The sequence below is a fragment of the Charadrius vociferus genome, unplaced genomic scaffold (assembly GCF_000708025.1).
Source record: "Charadrius vociferus isolate BGI_N301 unplaced genomic scaffold, ASM70802v2 scaffold93, whole genome shotgun sequence".
NCBI classification, from domain to species: Eukaryota; Metazoa; Chordata; class Aves; order Charadriiformes; family Charadriidae; genus Charadrius; species Charadrius vociferus.
In genome coordinates, this window is record NW_009647838.1 from 410900 (window position 1) to 430387 (window position 19488).

Below are 19488 nucleotides of genomic sequence, written 5' to 3' on the forward strand. Positions count from 1 at the left end.
GAAATTCTGCCTATGTGATGGGAAAAGCCATTGCTTAAAAAAAAAAAAAAAAATCAACTGTTCTTGTGATGCGTGCTGGTCCCATTTAGAAACACGCTGGAAAAATGTCAGTTATAATTAGGTCATTAGGTGTACCTGGTAAAATAAAAAAAAAAAAACCTTCTCTTTAACAAATTTCAATTTTCAGTGTTGGAGATGTGCCAGTTGACTAATTGTCTTGTGATGCGTGCTGGTCCCATTTAGAAACACGCTGGAAAAATGTCAGTTATAATTAGGTCATTAGGTGTACCTGGTAAAATAAAATAAAAAAAAAAACTTCTCTTTTAACAAATTTCAATTTTCAGTGTTGGAGATGTGCCAGTTGACTAATTGTTAAAATTGCCCTGTTCCTTGTATGGAATAATACCCAATGCTTGGCAGCTGTTTTGCCAAAAAAATAAACTTGCTTTCCGCTTTGCGTTTCGTTGTGATGAGAGGATTCATCTTGCTGCCCGTGCTGAGTTACGGTGTTCCCTAGCAAACGAGGAGGAGGATAATGCAGATTTCTGTATTTGGATACTCAGTCACAGGAGGCCTCTCTTACTTTTGCTTTAGAAATAAACTTTAGGTGTTTACATCACAGATTTTGGGGGTAATAATCCTATTTGTAGTTATTGGATTTTATTTTTTTTTGCAAGCTTGTGTGTGAGAAACTGCACTTTTCTTATGGCTGTTTAAAAAAAACTATTACAGTGAAGTGATGACTAAAGGCTTTCTGAACTGTTCTCATGGTTCTCTCCCTTAACTGTGTCTGAGAGTGCTCACAGAAAATAACTTGTTTCTGCTTATATCTGGCAAATATTTTAAATGGGACAAAGGCAGTAGCACTGGAGTGGTGGAAGGGCTAGAGAGCATAATGCTTTCTAAGAGGCCTTTAATGCTTGGTAAGCTACTTCTGCTCTCGGATCATCAGTTTAATAATTAAAGCTTCTTTCTGTATATGCATGAATGTTATTTTTACTGGTGCCATTCCAAACTTAAACCTTTTTGATTCATAGCAAGTTGAAACCATCTCACTGATCTGCCGTGCTGCCCGTCTTACGGCTGCTGTTGAGGTGGTCCTCCAGGCAGTTCAGGGCATAGCTGCTCACTCACCAGCTATAGCTGGCTGCTCCATGGGCTTCTCCTGATGCTTTCCTTCCCAGGAACCTGATTTGAAGTTTTATGCTGTCTCATAGCTTCAATCTGAGTTGGGATTTGCTATTCCTTTTCCGTGGCAGCATGGTGGATAATGAGGATGAAGCTCAGTATTGCTTACCAAGTGGTACACGGTAGGGTTTAGGTGTCCGGTGTCTTCAATCCATGCTACTGTTCACCTCCATATGTGTTTAATCGGCTCTGAACACATCATAAGTACAACATAGCGTGCTTGATGATTATCACCTTGTGTCCTGGATCCACCTATCGTTAGTTACCCTCATACCCCCAGCTTTCATAACAGCATGCTTTGCTAGTAGCACCCTGAATTCAGTTCATGCTGTATGCACTTAGATGTCATACTTCGGTATTTCTTGCTGTAAATATGCTTCCCCATACAGTCTTCAAGAGTCTAATACAGACCTTTCTTTATCCTGTGGTTTACAGGTTACTCCGTAGTGTCATATTCAATGACCTGTTAATTGTACTCTCCTGTGAGTAGTGCAGTGATGGTAGTTAGGGTTTATAATTTTTAGGCTCTTTGTAATACGGCTTTAGTGTACAAATAATGCCATTTCTGTTCTGTAGCCACAGTGTTAACTATTTTAAGTAGATTTTTAGTGTTTAAAAATGGGTTTGTTTGGAATATTTTCAGTAGTCTGTCTCTGAATTCAGGCTTGTCTTGCAGTCCATAAGTCTTAAATAACAGCTTAAGGTTTTTGAATGTGTGGCTTTTATTTAATTTACCACAGGGGGGGAGGGGAGGAGAAGTGTAACTATTTTCGTGCACATTTTTTCAGGTCTGAAGGGAAATTTGTGTCCCAGCATTCCAAACAATAATCTGTTGAGACAAGTCAGTTGTCCTATTTTATTTTTTTTTTTTGTTATTATCTAAGGAGAGATCTCTTCATCTTGCTTGTTCTGTTTCATCCTTACTGCCACGTTTTCCTGCTATTATTTCTCAGTTTTACTGCGTCTGACTCTCGCTTGACCTTGTGTTTGATGTTTTCCTCACTTTAATAGGAAGTGATAGTCGCTACCGAAGCTTAATACTAACTTGCAAGTTACCGTGTGACTGTTGAGTACTCTGGATTTTAAAACTCTAAAAGCTGTAAATATCACAAGTGTGTAAAATTGCTACATTCTACTGAATTATTTCCTCTGCTCCGTCTTGTCCGATAGCCTCTGTTGGAAGTATGAGCTGACATTTTTTCCTGTGAACTTGCTGGTATGTCAGTGAACACCCAAGAGTCTTGACATACAGTGTAATTCTAAGAAAATTCTAGGCTAAATTCTGTTAGTACCTAATTAACAATATTGTGGAGATATGACCCAAGAGTAAACAGAAAGAAAAGGTTACACATCAGCTACTAGAACTGTTTAGTTTGCTTCCCCTGCGAGCACGCATACTTCCTTTTCCTACTTAATTTCAACTAAATGTCCTTTGGGATATTATAGAGATCACCATTTTCATCCCTATGCAAAAAAAGGCTTTTTACCTCATTCCCTTCCTAAATTGTCTTCATGGTTGTTCCGTGTGTTTGAAGCACAGAAACTATGTTGTTTCTCTGAGTATATAAAGGAGGTGGCTTTTTTTATACTGTGTGTCCAAATAATCCCTTCTGTCTTTCAAGAGCTATAAATATTTCACAACCTTGGATACCATACGTTATTAAAAGTGCCTACCAAGCTTGTTTGGAGCATCATTTACTTAGAATTAAGTGTTTCCTAAGGAAACGCTGCTCTGGATCACAAGGAATTCTATAATTCTGTAACAAGAGGCCTGTAGTTGAGTTGAGAATCAGTAGTCTAATATTTGTGCTGCACAAGTATCCCAATTATACTTCTTAACAAGTAAGCTTTCTGCCTTGGAGAAATTAATTGATAGTTCTTTCTGCTGTTTCTAATAGTTAAAATCAAAGTGTCAGGATTCAGTATGCCATTCTTTCCCATATTCATGGCAAAAAAAGGGGTCTGCAATCCAAAATTGATGTTTGAAATTGAGTGGTGTGTTCACTACTCAAGCTGGTGAGAATATCAGCACAGAAATGTTCTGCAAATAGCAGGACTGACAAGTAGCATGTTTAAATAAGTATGAAACCTGATCGACAAATTATGAGAGCGTTCACGTGCCCAATGTGGAGTGTCTTTACCTTTGAACAAATGTTAGAAAGCTTGTGGTGTATTTGTGCCTTTTTTTATTATTCCTCTTTATGTTGTGGCTTAGGCTTTATTCCTTTTCATAATTTTTCTTAGTGAGTGTGAGCAGATAGGACAGACCAGCTCACAGGAGTTAATTATAAGTAACACTGGCCTTCGTTATCATTCCTTTATTGTAGAAGGCAGTATGTTTAGTCCTTTACTTGACCGAAGGTCTTGATATAAATTATTCAGATGTAATCAGAATACCAACATCCACTTCTATTTCCAGTCCCATGCATGGTAAAAATAAGTTCTACAGTCAGCATAAAACTACTTTGAGAAAATGGATTTAAAAAACTGCTAATTTTTTTCCAAGGCTTGCAGCTTGCTGTCAGGACATAGAGTGCCTCAGGAGATAGGTTCGAGCATGAATTGGGGGATCACAGTAGCTGAGCCGCCTGGCCTTTGAGCTTCAATAGTAGTGGTATCGACTGCAAGCAGTTATTAATGCTGTGAAGGTATCATAGAATGGTTTAGGTTGGAAGGGCCCTTGAAGATCATCGAGTTCCACCCCCCCTGCCATGGGCAGGGACACCTCCCACTAGACCAGGTTGCTCAAAGCCCCATCCAGCCGGGCCTTGAACACCTCCAGGGATGGAGCTTCCACAGCTTCCCTGGGAAACCTGTTCCAGTGCCTCACCACCCTCAGAATGAAAAATTTCTTCCTAATATCTAATCTAAATCTACCTTCTAGTTTAAAGCCATTCCTCCTCATCTTACTGCTACACTCCCTGATAGAGTCCCTCCTCATCTTCCCTGTAGCCGCCCTTTAGGTACTGGAAGGCTGCTATAATGTCTCCCCTGAGCCTTGTCTCTTCCAGGCTGAACAACCCCAATTATCTCGGCCTGTCCTCATAGGAGAGGTGCTCCAGCCCTCTCATCTTCTTCCTGGCCCTCCTCTGAACTTGCTCCAACACGTCCCTGTCTTTCCTATGTTGGGGGCTCCATAGCTGGACACAGTACTCCAGGTGGGGTCTCACCAGAGCAGAGTATAGGGGAAGTTTGATAAAGATGTTGCTTCTCTGAGTCTGGGAGATGTTGAACAGGAACGCTGCCCTCCTGCTCCAGATCTGTGCACTGCTTTAGCTGACTGCATGCTGTGAAGCAATTCCAGTAGATATATTTTCATTAGAGTTCTCATTGGGATCTTTAATGAGATGATGGCATGGGTGGAGATGGCAGAGTTTTTTAGGTTATGTGCCAAAGTTCCTGGGCACACCCACAGAGGACTAAAGACAGACCATGGTGGATGGGGGAGCCCAAATAGTGACTAGTCCTGGCTTCTCCCAGGCCCATTCCAGGAGCCACCAGCCTACCTGAAGTCCATCTTCATGAGCCCAAAGGAGAACAGGGACACAGTAGCGGGTGGGAACCCACAATAAGGACTTGAAGGAACCAACATCTTCTCTGGGGACCTACTAGGGCTGCTCCAAGGAGGCAGCCTTGGCCTCTGGGCGTGACACACATCAAGATGAGTCAATGCTGGAGCGGCTTTGGGACTTAAGGGTGTTGCTGCCTGGGGGCATGGGATGCATTATGGGGTGCAGGAGAAGAGCATTTTGAGATTGCATAAGACTTATTATGGGATGTGTAGGGGAGGAACCAAAGGCAGGGAAAGGGATGGGTTCAGGTGATTTGGGGAGAAGTAAGGGTGGGGAAATAGAGGAATAAGGGGATAAAAAGGTTGTGTGTAAATAGGCTGCTGGTTGGCACACTTCTCTGGCTGTGCTCTGTGCCTGAATCGATGTGGTCTGTCCTGTCTTTCTGTTACAATTGCTTTCTAATTCTTTCTTGGGTGAGGGACTCTATTTGAGGGTGTACGTCTCAGTGCTAGCAACTAGAGTCAAACCAGGGGTCAGAGGGACCATGTGTCCATGCTGCCAGCAACTGGAACAAGTGCAGGTCTGGATGCCAACAGTTGGGCTGAGACCCTGGGCTGGAGAGCTGGGTGCCAGCAACTGGGGACACTTTATAGAGTGAGTAAAACCAAATGTGAGCCACTGGAGTGGCATTGGGGACCTATATTTGTCTGTGCTGCAGTGCTGGAGCAAGCGTGGGTATGTGACGAGCACATGGCTGCTAGCGAAGATCAAGCTGGATCAGCTGGTGAGTGGGTGAATATGGTGGAAGCATGTATCTCTAAAACCAAGACCACAGGAGGAGCTAGCTGTCAGAGGCAGCAGGAAGTCCTGGCCAGCTACTGGAGAGACTGTAGGGTCAGGGGCTCCCCTGGGTAGAGATGTGTGTCTGCCTGTGTGTCTCTACGGCAAGACTGCAGTGGGGTTGGGTACTCAGGGACCAGGGAGTCCCAGCCAGCTGTGAGTGATGGTCTGTACCAGCAACTGGAGTTGGGCTGAAGTCTTGGGGGCTCCTACACCCAGCCACAGAGAAGAGTAGGATGAAGCTGTTGGTGTGAGCACTCTGTGTGTCTGTGATCGGTGTGGCTGGTGGTGTATATGTGTGGTGTATACGTGTAGTGTGTGTTGTCTGCCTGCTGGGAGTAGATTTTTCAGCCTTACTACTGGTTGGACCTGAGCATGCAGCTGTGGCTGCCTGGCCTCTTGGCTGTCAGATCCAGCATGTTATGTCTTATAACAGGATGGTCTATAATTACTAACGTTGGGTGGTCTGTGTAATGACATGGTGTTTTCCTTGCCTGTAACTGTATCAGACATACCTCTTTATTACCAATTATTCATTTTTCAGTCTATCTATTTGATCTTTCGGAAGAAACGATGAAGCTCTTTCCTGAGTGATGACTAGAAAATACCTGGTTTTGCCTGACTTCGGAGCCTTTAGCATTCTCCCACTCCTTGGACACATGTATTTGTGATGCAGGTTGTTAGGATTTATGCAACAGGAGCTTTGCCTGTAACCTTGGAATATAAAGGAAAAAGTCTAATCCCTCAGAAATGTAAATAGGACTTGGACCATACTCTTGAAGATAAAAACATCACTGCCTATACCTTCATCTTACTGTAATTCTGCAGCTAAGCTTGATTGCTCAGAAAGGATTGTCACAGCAAGTTTTAAGTGGTGCTTGCTATAAAAGACGCCAGAATGATGACAGTGTTCTTAAATGTGCCACTGTCCTTAATTTTGGTGTTTGGGTGGTTCTCGTGTGAAAGTTGCGTGCTGCTACTCTTGAAGTTGAAGCTGGCAGCCAGAGGACTGTTTGTATTGTAACCAAGCTGTACAAACGAAGAGAGTGAGGAATGCAGAGTCTCAAGAGGCCTTTAAAAGCAAATTCAGAAACCTTGTTTGCATAGCTTTTAAGCTTTTGGCTTACTTGTGTAGAGGATGAGTTCAGTGAGTGGGAACGCATGATTTCAAAGAGGATATGAGCATTTTTTCATTTGTCTGTCCAAGTCAAAAGGGCTTTGTAAAGGTGCAATGAATACGGGTGATGTTGAAAAACCAATATTAGGAAACAGTGTTTGATAAGAAAGGAAGATGTCAACTTAGAAGACTACTAAGGTGGATGCCAGGTCAGTCTGATCCTTGCTATACCCAGAGGAAAAAAAAGTTTCAAATATGTAATGGTTTATAGTTCCTACTTAAGTTAATAGAATTGGTGTCACCGTATTAATTTATTGTAATGTTTCCCCTAAAACTGAGTTGTAGCTCTTTAAAATATGTGTGTTTATTTTGTTAGTGCTTTGTAGCTCAGATGCTTTGGTTTATGATTCTAATTATAAAATAATGACAGATATGATGGTTTTTAATCTGCCTCCTAGTCAGGTTTCTCAAAACAGAATCACTAAGTTTGGTAATCGTAGTAAGTAAAAGTCAAACGCTGGGTTTTTTTCCCCCTCTTTCCTCCCCTTCGTCTGACATTGCTGTTTGAAGGCTCAGGACAAGCTTTTATAAAGGCCGCGTGTTCCTGCTGTCATCACTATAAACTAGCTCCGGCTGCTCAGATAGCAAATTCTGGGTCTGGACAAAAAATAAATTTTGCCATAATTTCATGAACATCTGTGTATGCAGCATCTCCCATGTTCTGGTGGCAGAGCCTGTGTTTCTTACCCCTTTTTTTGATCTTGGCAGCAGCTGTCCCATGTCCCCCACTGCTCCTACCTGGGAGGGCAGCGAGCGGTAGCTGGCGAGGCTGCTGGCACCGTGCTTAACATCTGGGTGCAGGTAACTGGAATAGGTGACAGCTTACCTGGGCGGATGCTCCGTTTCCATGGCCCGTGCTATGACTGGATATGCAATATGTCCTCTGAATTGGATGTACGCTTAAAAAAAGGATTCGCAGTACCCGAAGCCCAGCTGCTACTGAGATCGTACTAATAACCTTATGAGAGAGAGACTTCTGTGAGGAACCTTAAACCAATGTGCCATTAATAGACTAGTGCACGGAGAAGCAGTACTACAGTTTTTGGTGCATTTCTCTACTATTGTTTCTGTGGAAATCTTGGATGCTTTCCTTTGCAAAGGCCTCCAAATGCAAACTCTCAAAGGAAAAAGTTATGACCATGAGTATTTGCATGTCTGTCTGGCACAGACCTCAGCTTTTGCTGGATGGAATGATTTCCCCTTGGAACAAAGGGATATGTATATATGTAAAAGTTAATCAAGGATTATTTATATGTTGTTTGAGAACTGTGACTGATTCTGGAGGCTTGCTGGAAATTCCTATGAAGTGAGGAAGTAGTTCCATGATAGCTGGTTGTAAGTATAAAATATGAAAACTTGAATATTAAGGCTTGAATGTACAAGCAGAACTGTGGAGTAACTGTAGAAAGAGTAGCCGCACCTTGGTGTACGTTGCACTTGTACTCATTTAGCACCAATTCGTTTTCTGTTGCCAGGGAAAACCAAAGTGTGCCCAAAAGATACAGACAGAAGAAAAAGTGTGTCTGCGTTTATAAAATGTCACCAGCCTATCCTAATGAGTGAATGAATCCAGGATCACAAATGTGAAGGGAGTCGGTAAAGACTTATGCTAAGACCATAACAAACTGAAGAAGGTTCGATCTAGACAGACAGATGTAGGCTGCTGTGTAGCTGCATAATGTTTTCTCACTAGCTACTGGAGGAAATTCGGTACTGCTTATTTTCATTCCCTGTTATGCACATGCAGTATATATGCATTTAAAGCTAAGACCTCTTGTGTTTCCTATGTAGACTTTAATAACCTAAGTCTGTTAGATGTTTAGAGCCCAGCATTAACTTGTTAGATCTTCACATGAACCTGCCATATGAATTTTCTCAGACTTGCTTCTGCTATTAGATGATGGCACTTGATTTCCCTAGTCTCGATTTTTGGCTTGACAGCAAAATTGATACTTAGGCTTTTTTTAATCTGTGGCAAAGCAGCAAAATCCTGCTGTGCTGATAATACCATAACAACACAGTGGGACATGGCTTCCTTGAAGTTTGTGTTGAAGTCTGGTGGCAGTTATCTTTTTTTTTGCACAGTCTACGCACACATTTGTACTATCAAGGTAATGATTGTGTTGCTCATGTAGTCCAAATGCCAGCAGCCGTTCTGGCACATCATAGCTGGGAGAGCTAAACAATAAATATCCTTTTTCTTACCTCCTACCTTCAGTTCCTCAAGCCTTCAGTCTTACCCATGTCAGTGTTGTTAATGCTTAGCATCGTATACTGGGTATTACGTCCAGGTTCATAGTTTTCCTTTTATGTCTTGCAGTCATTTTTGGTTGACATATCTAGTTGCTTACAGTTAACTAACCAAATTGTTAGTTTGTGTATTCAGTTTATATAATAAATGGGTCATGTTATTTGTTCATTGGTTTTCCCATTATCTTCAACCATGTACTGTAGAACGGTTACTTAAGTGTTATTCGAGATTGAAATTTGTAAAGAGAACGGAAAGACTGACATTGCAGGAGTTGTCTATAATTTGCGTAATTTGCACTCCCTGAATTTTTATGTGAGCACAGTTATTTAATTGCTTTAGTCTGGCCAGTTTGTTCTACAAGGTGCTGATAAGGTAAATTGGTAATTTTGGATGGTGGTGGATCATAGTCACAAAGATGAGCTCTTTTCTTCCGCTGTTACACAAAGCTAGTGTAGTTTGACAGCTGGTAGTTGCAGTGATTTTACTGTCATCTGACTGCTTGCAATTTTACTGGTGGTGTTTAACTGTGCTCAAAATAGGTCTGCTGTGGTTGAAAGGCTTTAGGAAGAACTAAAGTGAAGTGACAGCAGGCAAGAGCATTCCCACGGTGAAATGATAGGAACTATGTTTTTCAGTGTAGTACACTGGTTTTACACACTTTATTTCTACTCTTCAATTAGTATTGCAATTGTATTTGTAACAGCTTTAATTGCTTTTAATATGTTAGAATGTTTATTTTAATCTTGGTGCATAGGAATCTGAATTATCTTAATAAGAAAGTCAAGCTGATTTTCATAGCTTCTTTATTGCTTAATTCATTACAGTGAAGAAGCTCTCCCCTTTATTTGCAGAAGTGCATACAGTTACAAGTTCTTGTGTTCAAGTAGTAACTCTTTTTCTTTTCCTCATCTAGGAAGGCTGTGGAAGAGTTACTTAAAGAAGCAAAACGTGGGAGAACCAGAGCTGAAACAATGGGAGCTATGGGTTGGTAAGTTGTGCCAAGAGGAAATGAATGCTATGACCGATGCCAAAATAAATTTTACATTTAATGCGTGGCAGAAGTCTCTACCTTTTAGTTTGCTTCATGTGTAAATAATTTGTCTTCATCCAGGTATTAATTTGTCTGGGCAAAAATTTCAGTCAAGATAATAAAGAAGTTGAAGTAAATTCTCCTTGCATGAAATTGCTTGACTGAATGTGTTGAAGTCAAAGCAATTAGAAATCTGGTAGTAGCTTCTGTAATAGTGTTTCCTTACAGTAGATGGAATTGCAAAGTTTGGATTGGAACCTCGTGAATCTTTAAAATACTGGGTAGCTTCAGCATGCATATACTTACATACTGGCCACATGTTACTGGGTTAGATTCTGTTTGAGTTAAAAGAATTCATAGCCTGACAAAGAAACCTAAACCCTTAGAACAATAAAAATAATAAATGATCCTTTAGTAGAGAATCCGTCTGTAAATTGCAGCCAAAAATGAACTCAAGGTATAATTCAATTTTGGAAGGAGGTATTTTTAATACTTTAAAAAAAAAAAAAAAAAGAAGCCCTAAACCCCAGGGTCTAATTTGTATAGCAAGTGAGAAAAGAATCATAGTATTTAAATCTTAAGTGAAATACAGTATTAATTCTTCAATGCAGTATTTCAGTTTTTACAGCTAGATTATCATGGAATGTTATGCATGTAATTGTAATTGGAGAAGTAATAACATGCTGAGAAGAGTCATTCATCCTAAAATAATGTATCTGACTGATAACAAGCTATCAGATCTAGGGATGTTCACACAAGTAGTGCACCAGTTGACTGCGTTAAACTCATTTGTAGATAAGGTTTGGCTTCCTCCATCAACAGCAGTAAAAGATAAGCCTGCGTGGTTAATGAAGTTCTCAGCTGATTTCTTGGCCATGTTTGTTTTAGTAGCCCTGAAGAGATTAAAATAGTGTCTTGCTGAAAACAGTTAATCCTTTATATTCTCTAAACAAGTTTTGGGGGTTTTGTGTATTTCATCCAGTATTTCTGCTAGGGATGCAGTTTATACCCTTTATGTTAATATGGTTAAATTGGTTTAATCCCCTAGAGGGGTTATAGCTATGCTGATACAGCATGCTTTTACCCTGCCAGCCTTGCCAAATGGCCAGGTAAATCAGTGCAGATAATTAGCACCATGAAGTGTTGCATGCATCCAGTTACTGTGAATTTGCAAGTTAATTGCAGGTGTGGAGACTAAAGATTTCAGCTGGGAGATAACCAAGTGTCCCTGTGCAACTTCGGTGCCGCATGAGCAGTCTGGAATACCTGCCAGGAGCGTGTATGGGCTTCTGCTGCTGGCTCCGGCTACTACTTATCCCTTGTCTGTAAAAGAGTGGTGGTCCTCCTCAGCTGGCCATGATGATCAGCTCGGGGTAACACGCGGTTTGCTAAAGCCTGATGCCCGAGGCCTGCCAGAGAAGGGGATAGCCAAAGGTGACCTGTTCTCCAGAACAGCTGCATATTGCACTAGAGTGAAATAGTGTCTGGCTAGTTCAGGGTTGCGTTAAAGGTGTAGGAGGAGAGGATTGTCAAGAAGGCTTCAGGCAGAGGAAGACTGTTGACCTAAGGATTGGCTTGGTGATATTCTGAACTGAGACTGCTGAAGTAAGGATCCTTTCAACTGCAGAGGAACATGAGAATAGCTACACTGGGTCAAACAAAGGATCCATCGCTGTGATGCCCCATCTTCATCAGTGGCCAATACCCGGTGTCTAGGAAACGGAGGAAGGAAAATACAAGAAAGTAGCAGTGCTTCCTCAAGGTACTATCCCAGCTTCAGGCAGTCTGCAGCTCAGGTTATCCTGCTCTCAGAAATGATTATTTTTTTTGTATATGATACTTCTCTAGGGATTTTCCCCTCTCTGAATTTATCCTTGGAGAAACTGGTAGTAATCCCATTTATCACAAATCTGATGCTGTAGAGTTTGGCATAGGCTAGCATACAGCTTGTGTGTGTGGTCGTAAGGAAGCTATAAATCCCCTCCCAGGCAGACTCCCAATAAGTCTTTGATGTCTAGTTGTGCAAGGTCAAGAGACAAAACAGCAGACAGAAGCTGCCACTGCTATCTTCCCTTGAATATTTTTCGTGCCCCTTGTGCTGTTTTGGTCCTTCTGAACTAGCCCAGCAACTAGGTATTGCATATATACCTGGGAGATGAGAAAACCAGTAAGATATTTGGGAGGAAACTTAACTATGCTCAGTTGAGTATCCCACTCCAGCAAAATGGAGCAAATCCTGAAGGGCTTATTACATCTAGGACTGAAATGTAACCTTGCAACTGTAAACTACTGAGAGGAAGATAGCTGCTGTTCTGAGCTTTGTGGATGCCAAATGAAATGAGCAGAAAAGTTACTTCATGAAAATGTGTATTAGTAGACCAAATCCAGGAAAGCATAACTGTTAGAAGAGAAGAGACAAGATCATCACCAACTTGTCTAAAAGCATAGTCTTAACAGGTAAAACACAAAACCTTCCTTCCTTGCCAAACTCAAAATGCTTACAGGTGTGTTTCATGAGGACTTCTGGGATTTCCTCAGCCCTTTGTCAGAGGAGTCCTGGAGAAGAGATGCACAAACCCTGGAGACATCTAGTGTAAGGCCATCAATCCTGCATTGGCACTGGATAGTTGAAGCAACTCAGCCTATGAAGAAAAGATTTGTTCTGCCATCTGTCTTTCGGTAAGGAGAAGCAGAGGCTGCTACTGCTCATACTTCGCTGATTCCACTTGGATACTGGGAAATACGTTTCTGGAGTCAGTGGCATTTGACAGGATTGGTTAAAGGGAGGTGTGTGGGGAAGTTGCAAGCATCCAAGTGAGCATAGCTGACAGGTACAGGGAAAAAAAAAATGTACCAAGGGGTCATCCTTTAGCCCACAGTCTCTGATACAAAGACTCAGACTTGAAATATGGGACAGCATTGTTAGTATTTCGTCCAGTTTGGGAATGTTTTACCAGTGTTATGTTGCCTTACAAGTTTGCTATGGATGACACGGGTAGGTGCTGCAACGTGTAGGGATTACATGGCAGTAGAAGGAAGACTTGTCCCAAATAGGGAGGTTGGTGGTGATAGCAGGCTAGAGACTCTCTGAACATGGAGCAGCTGTCACTATTGCCAATGGGCTGCCTGAGCTCTTATTTGGTAAAGAGTGTAAGATCATTGCCCTCGGTGCTCACAGGACTGCTTAGATTGGCAGTGGCTAGGTCCATGGCAAATTAATCCAAGAAATACTGGATATTCGTATTTATATATTTCTCAAGTATTGACTTGTTCCTTGGATGTCCTCAAGATTCTTGCTGTCAACACTGCAGTATTTCTAGTTCCTGCAATGCTCCTTCTGTGTGTACTTTCTGGCCATAGTGATTCTTGTTGAGGGTCTCCTACATCCTTATGATGCCACATAATGTAGATCCTGCTGATGATGTGTCTGGTTCAAGCTTTAGTGGAGCTAATAACAAGTAAGAAAATTTATGAGAAGGGTAATGGAGGATCCTCTTCTGAAGGTGTCTTAATCCTGGAAACATGGAGCAAAAGAGAGCAGAATCTGTGGCTAAATCTCAGTGACGCTGCTGTGATGCCAGAACTTCTGAGATGAGAAAAGACATCAGAGCAGCTGTTGGAAAGTTAACACTTGAAGGACCAGATGGGGATCCAGGATGGGAAGTTGTGGACAAATAATGTAAGAACATTTGAAACTATTAGATAAATGTATCCGTGATTCATCAGATGGAATAAAGCTGTAAGGTATTGGGATTTCCATTGTGTATCTAGGTGAAGTCAAGCTAAAAGCTCAGCTTTCCTTAAGTGGTTTTATCAGTCCTATGTACATAATTCATAAGCTTCTTACAGCAGTGGGGTTAGGTCCTATTTTAAAAGGTTGTTTTGCTTTAACTGAGAAAGGTGGTTAAAATGCCACAAAAGATACTGTGTGGACAAGTTCTAGAGGCTATTTTTTTTTCTCCAGTGTATAGGTCTGGTCTTCAAAGATGCTGGTAGCAAGTGAGCTAAGGCTGAACTGAATATAATCTTCTCGGCTTACTTTAGAAGCTTACCTAAAGTAAGATACGGAAAACAAGATATTTTGGTATGGTTTGTTCAGCTCTGCATTGTAAGACCAGATGAAATTGCAAAAAGCAGATAAATGTTGAAAGCAATAATTTTTAGCCCTATTGTAAAGCAATCCTAAAATTGCTCTCATTCCTATATATAACTTTCTATTCAATATCAAATCTGTTAGTCAGAAGTACTGCAGAATACAAAATAATGCAGATGAGGCTGAAGACTTTAAGAACACTGAACTGCAAAATGCTGTATTGCATCTTATCTTTGAATCGGTGTTGCATGACTGTGCAGAAACACTGCAATGTGATTCCACTACATCTCTTTCATTTGAATGTGAGGAGGAGGAGAAACAGGGTACAGACAGAGGTTGCAAAGGATATCTGTTAAAATCTTGTGATCAGAGCACAGGTTCCCATCCAAAGTCATGCCAGCTGTATCAGCTGCCAACACCATACATAAAAGCTTGCTGTGTCATCCCATGCGTCCTCTTTTGTGAGATCTCCTGTGAAAGGCTAACAGCCTGGATTGGTTGGCTTGGCAAAACAACCTCTAGCTGCTTTTTTTTTTTTTGGCCTTTGGTCACTCTTCTGCTGAGTACTGTATTTTCCATGGCAGTTTGGAAGTGGTAAGGATGTACTTGTAAGTTCATGCATAATGAACTCTGTTTCTTGGAAAGATCCGATTTACGCTGCATGCTGAGGCTGACTGTGCCAAGCCTGTGTGATGTGTCCAGTTACTCAGCAGAGAAAAGACTGTGGTGCATGGCACTGCACACTTTTGTCTTAAATGGTGTCAGCATGTTTTACTGTTGAGAACTTGTAAGGCGCACTTCTGCACTGAACTGGTCTGCTATGTGATGGCAGGTGTTGGCTGGAAATTCTGTGTTATTGCACAGATGTTGATTTAAAATGTCAGAAGTAGAGTTAAGATTTGACCTAAGTTCACAACAATGGATTTAATCCTTTTTTCTTGCTCAAAATGCAATGATGACACTTTGTCATTGCATAGTGGAGAGATTTTGGGGTACACGGGACTTTTCTGCAGGGGCCGATGAGGTTCTGTGGGTAAAAATAACTTGGTTTAGCTTCTTGGAGCATACGAAGCAAAAAGTGAACCCCTACGTTGAGCGAATACATTGCTACAGAACTGGAGTCTGTTTTGTAGACAAGACTGCTCTAGAATTGCAGGTTGTGTGCTTGCTTTTGTCACGCCTGCAGTCCTGCTTAAGACACACTTCAGTTTGGAACTTTAATATTCTTTTAACATGTTTTGTTTTTCTTAAAAAATAAAAAAAAAAATAAAATCTGTGTTACTGTTAACTAGTCAGCAGTGTTGCATTCCCCCTTGCATGGTCTGAGCTTCCCTCTCAGCCTTTCAGAACCCACATTGAGGGCAAAGCTGTCATGGAAGTGAGCGTTGCAGGATCAGACCTGGGGCTTGGAGCAACCTGGTCTAGTGGGAGGTGTCCCTGCCCACAGCAGGGGCGTTGGAACTATAGATGATCTTTAAGGTCCCAACCAACTTAAACCATCCTATGCTTCTGTGAGACCTACAGCAAGCCAAAGGGTTGCCTTCGGGGAGGTCAGCTGTAGAAGTATTGTAGAAGTTTCTCACCGTTAGAAACGCTGTCAGAGATACCAGTGGATTAATACAGTCCACTTTTCATCTTCACGGTTCCATATGTACCATGGATATATGTAAACATTACAGGCTTGTGTGAGTGCATGTGTAATGTAGCATGTGCCATACCTCTTGTTTCCTTTAAGACTTAAAAGTAGAATTTGCTTTGAAGTCTGAGGTCAGTAAAACTAAGGACTGATGTTTCTCTTCAGGGCCGTAACGTACTGCTGCTCTGTGAAAGCCTGGTGGCTCGCTTTTATTGCTGTATGATGGTGAGCTAACGGCATCTCTTAGCTAACGCTGAAGCCCTGCATTTCTCATCTGTTTTCATTCTTAGTATAGCTCAGGCAGCACTCGTAGTGCCAAAAAGAAATAAATACTTAAGCAAGGTGAATTTATTTAGGGCAGATTGTCTCATTCTGGTGCTATAGATGTATTAGTGCTTAATCAATGCGTTAGCTCTTAAGAAAAAGCAAGAGGAAGGAGAAAAATGTGAAATAGTTTTTGCCTGGATGCAGCCTAGAGGAAGCTGCCCTCCTTGGTAGGAAATGTTGAGGTACAATGGTTTAATGCTGGCATAAGACATACAGAGGACTTAAATGTTGGCTGTTTTGTGTTATGTCTTGAGTGTAACCTGTGCCATGGTGTGTTCAGCACCATGTTCATAGCTGATGTAGCTTGAAGTAGAAAGCCTATTCCACTGACACATATTACCCTTGTATTTTTACTGGGTAATGAAGTTAATGGATAAATACCATCTCCCTAATTTACAAAACAGCTATACTAGATACAGATCTAGACCTTTTTTCTTTTTTTTTGGTTTTTTTTTTTTAACCAGGATTTGAGTAAAACAGTATAGATTTACATGCAGAAAGTTTAGAAAACTGTAAAACTATTTGTGCTATAGAAATGTGTCAAGAAATACCTAGTGTAATAAACAATGTGGCTGCTTAATTCCAAAATGACTCTTATAAGTTCTTTGAGAATTTAGGACAAGAACAGTTATCAGTAATGCTTAGTAGGCAGACCTGAAGCAAACATCACAGTACATGCCAGATCCAGTTGAAAGTCATGAAGTATGCTAAGTAATCAGACATGATCTTTGATACAATTTTCTTGTTATTCTGACACCTCTGGTTATTCAGAGGTGTCAAAGGTTTTTAAATGGTCAGGGTATAGTTTCTACACTTAGACAAAATAGTCAAGTAGAATAGATGATCTTAATGTTGTGGAGTTGGGATTCTTTGCCCCTTACTGAATCATCTATGGAGTCACTGTGATCTCCAACAGCTCAGCTTTTTCTAAGTAATCCTGTAACTTCTCCATTAGCATGCAGACACAAAAATGTTGTCAAGAAAACCAGCAGGAAAAAAATTGAAACTTGTTTTTTTTTTTCATTCCATTCTTCAAGAGATTATAAGTTGGGAATAAGTAGTGTACAACTGATACCAACAAGATAAACCAGTACTCTGCATTTTATTTATTTTACTAAGACTAGCTGATAAATTATGTGTGAAAGTGTTAAGCTGCAAGAGGAGAAAGTCAGAAGCAATGGAAAAAAGTTGGATAAGTATCCTTTCTGTTTAAGAAAAAGAAATAAAATACTTTGGTTGGTTGCCAAATATAAATTAAAATCAGTGTGTCTCATGTCTGTTTTATTACTACAGCTGTTTGGGTTCATGCAAGTGTATCCTTTGCTTTCTAAATATCTCAGTTCATTGAATAACGCTGTCTTTAGTAGCTTGTGATCTTGTAAACCATTCCAATTTGACTTAGAATATGTTATTAAATATTTGATTCCTGAATACCTAAGTTAAGCACTGTCGAGCTTAAAATATATTGTCATCCTCCGCTTCCCCCTGCGTGCACTACCAGGTGAAAATCCTGGGTTTTTTCACTGTATTGACTGTATTGAAGTAAAATAATTTTCATCCTGTGAAGAGTAAGATAAAAGGAGAGTCGAGACAACCTTGAGCATATCTTTCTGTACTGAGAGTTTACACTAGGTGGCATGCAAGGAAAGCCAAAAGCACAAACCTGTCTTAAAATTCTTGTAGTTAAAATCTCAGACTCGTTTCAGGATGTTTTTATCTTGTCTTTTGATCACTTTTCAATGTCTTTGCAGGTTGAAATGTCCTCTTGCTGGTACAAATAAAAGATTTCTTATTAATACCATCAAAAACACGTTACCGTCTCAAAAAGAACAAGATCAGGAACGTGAGCAAAAGGAAGACAGTAAGGAGCCTGAGCCAAACAAAAGCAGGAAAGAAGAAAAACCAAAGAAACGCAGAATTCACCCATATACGCCCAGCTTTCAGTCCAGAAGGAGAGTCAGCTACTCTCCTCCGAGGCACCGTAACAGGAACCAGCACACAAAGGATAAGCATGAAAAGCGATCAAGCAAACGATGAGGGGAGGGGAGTGACGAATGTGTGGTGTTAGAAGCCAGGAATGTCATTAAGTGTGGGACTGCAGGGATGTCTCAGTCTTTCAGGAAAAGATGCTGTTCGAAATTGAATTTTGAACCGAGTTGCTTGTGTGAGAAGTAACCTTGAGGTAGCTTTAGAAAACTTTTCTTTGGGACCTTTAAGAGAAAAGCAAAGTGCAGCAAAAATGTTTCAGTTGTTTTAGAACAGACATTCCTTTCCCTTTGCTCCGTATCTGTCTCCCCTGCTGACTAAGCTTAGGGTCTTGGTGACGAAGCGTGATACGTGTGTCACTGTCTGATACAACTCGTTTAGTCATGTCACTCTTCTGGAAATAAATTTAAATTAAGCAGAAATCTATTTATTGTGTAAAGTTGGCAGAACTTCTTTGCTGCTAACCAATAAAGAAGTTTTGCGTGTTTGGCTTAGTTTAGTTTTACAGAACCTAGAAGAAGAGAAGGCTGGTCATTGTCTGACCAAGCACATGCATTTTGTATAGAATATAAGAGTTTGCTTTCTTTAGTATAAAAAGAACAAATTTAAAATGGGCAGCACTGGAGGAACTACCAGGAAATACTGATTTTGCTTGTTATTGTATATTCACAAACCTGTCATAAATAATAATAAACATTACCCCTAAAAAGCCATAACTGCAATAATTGTCTCTGTTTAGACTTCCCTTTGTAAGGAAGTAGTTTGAACAGTCTGTTGTCATGGTGCTTTCAAAACAAACCTTGAAGATAAAGTTATCATGTTCTCTGTCCACTGCTAGAAAGTTTCCAAGTAAATGTGTAATACTAGAAATGCAGAGGTGATACTTAAACAGTCAAACGCTCACTTTCCAAACCTGTGTGGCAGTTCTGTAGTGGTACAGTTCTTAAACTTGTGACTCGGAGCACATGTAATACACATCGGCATATTCTGCGTCTCAGTTCTGTTTGTGTTACAGTAACAAACTTGCGTGAAATATTTTGTATTTCAGTATTCTCAGAAATAATTGTTTTGAACATAGGTTTCCGTTTTTAAGTGTGTTGACAATAAAATTGAAAATGTTCATCAAAAGTGCTTTGTGTAATTAATACTTTTAATGTGTTTTATGTGACAAGGTCCTCTAAGGGAAAGGAGGACCGGTGCTTCGTGGTCCTTCAGTGTTGTGTCAGGCCAAGAGTGCCACCTATAGGCTTATCTATAGCTCGTCTTGCTATACTTCCCTGTCTCTCCTAGAAAAAACAAGTTAGCTAGGAGATGGGGAGAGCGAATTGGAGATTTGCCGTGGCTGAATTTTGATGTGTGAGCTGGGAATTGCTTTTCTGAGTCATGAGAAGGTTGCTGAGCAGGCGTTGAGTGCACTGGTGGCTGCCAGGGTCTGCGTATCCAACAAA

General features: G+C 40.8%; 1 protein-coding gene across 1 annotated transcript; it reads left to right on the plus strand.

The window, feature by feature from the left end:
• The first annotated feature begins 9885 nt into the window (after window positions 1-9885).
• POLR1D (polymerase (RNA) I polypeptide D, 16kDa) lies at window positions 9886-19168 on the plus strand. The gene is made up of 2 exons (XM_009882826.1): window positions 9886-9956; window positions 17806-19168. The coding sequence occupies exons 1-2, from the start codon at window positions 9940-9942 to the stop codon at window positions 18089-18091; spliced, it is 303 nt and encodes a 100-aa protein (XP_009881128.1). The 5' UTR covers window positions 9886-9939; the 3' UTR covers window positions 18092-19168.
• The last annotated feature ends 320 nt before the right edge of the window (window positions 19169-19488 follow it).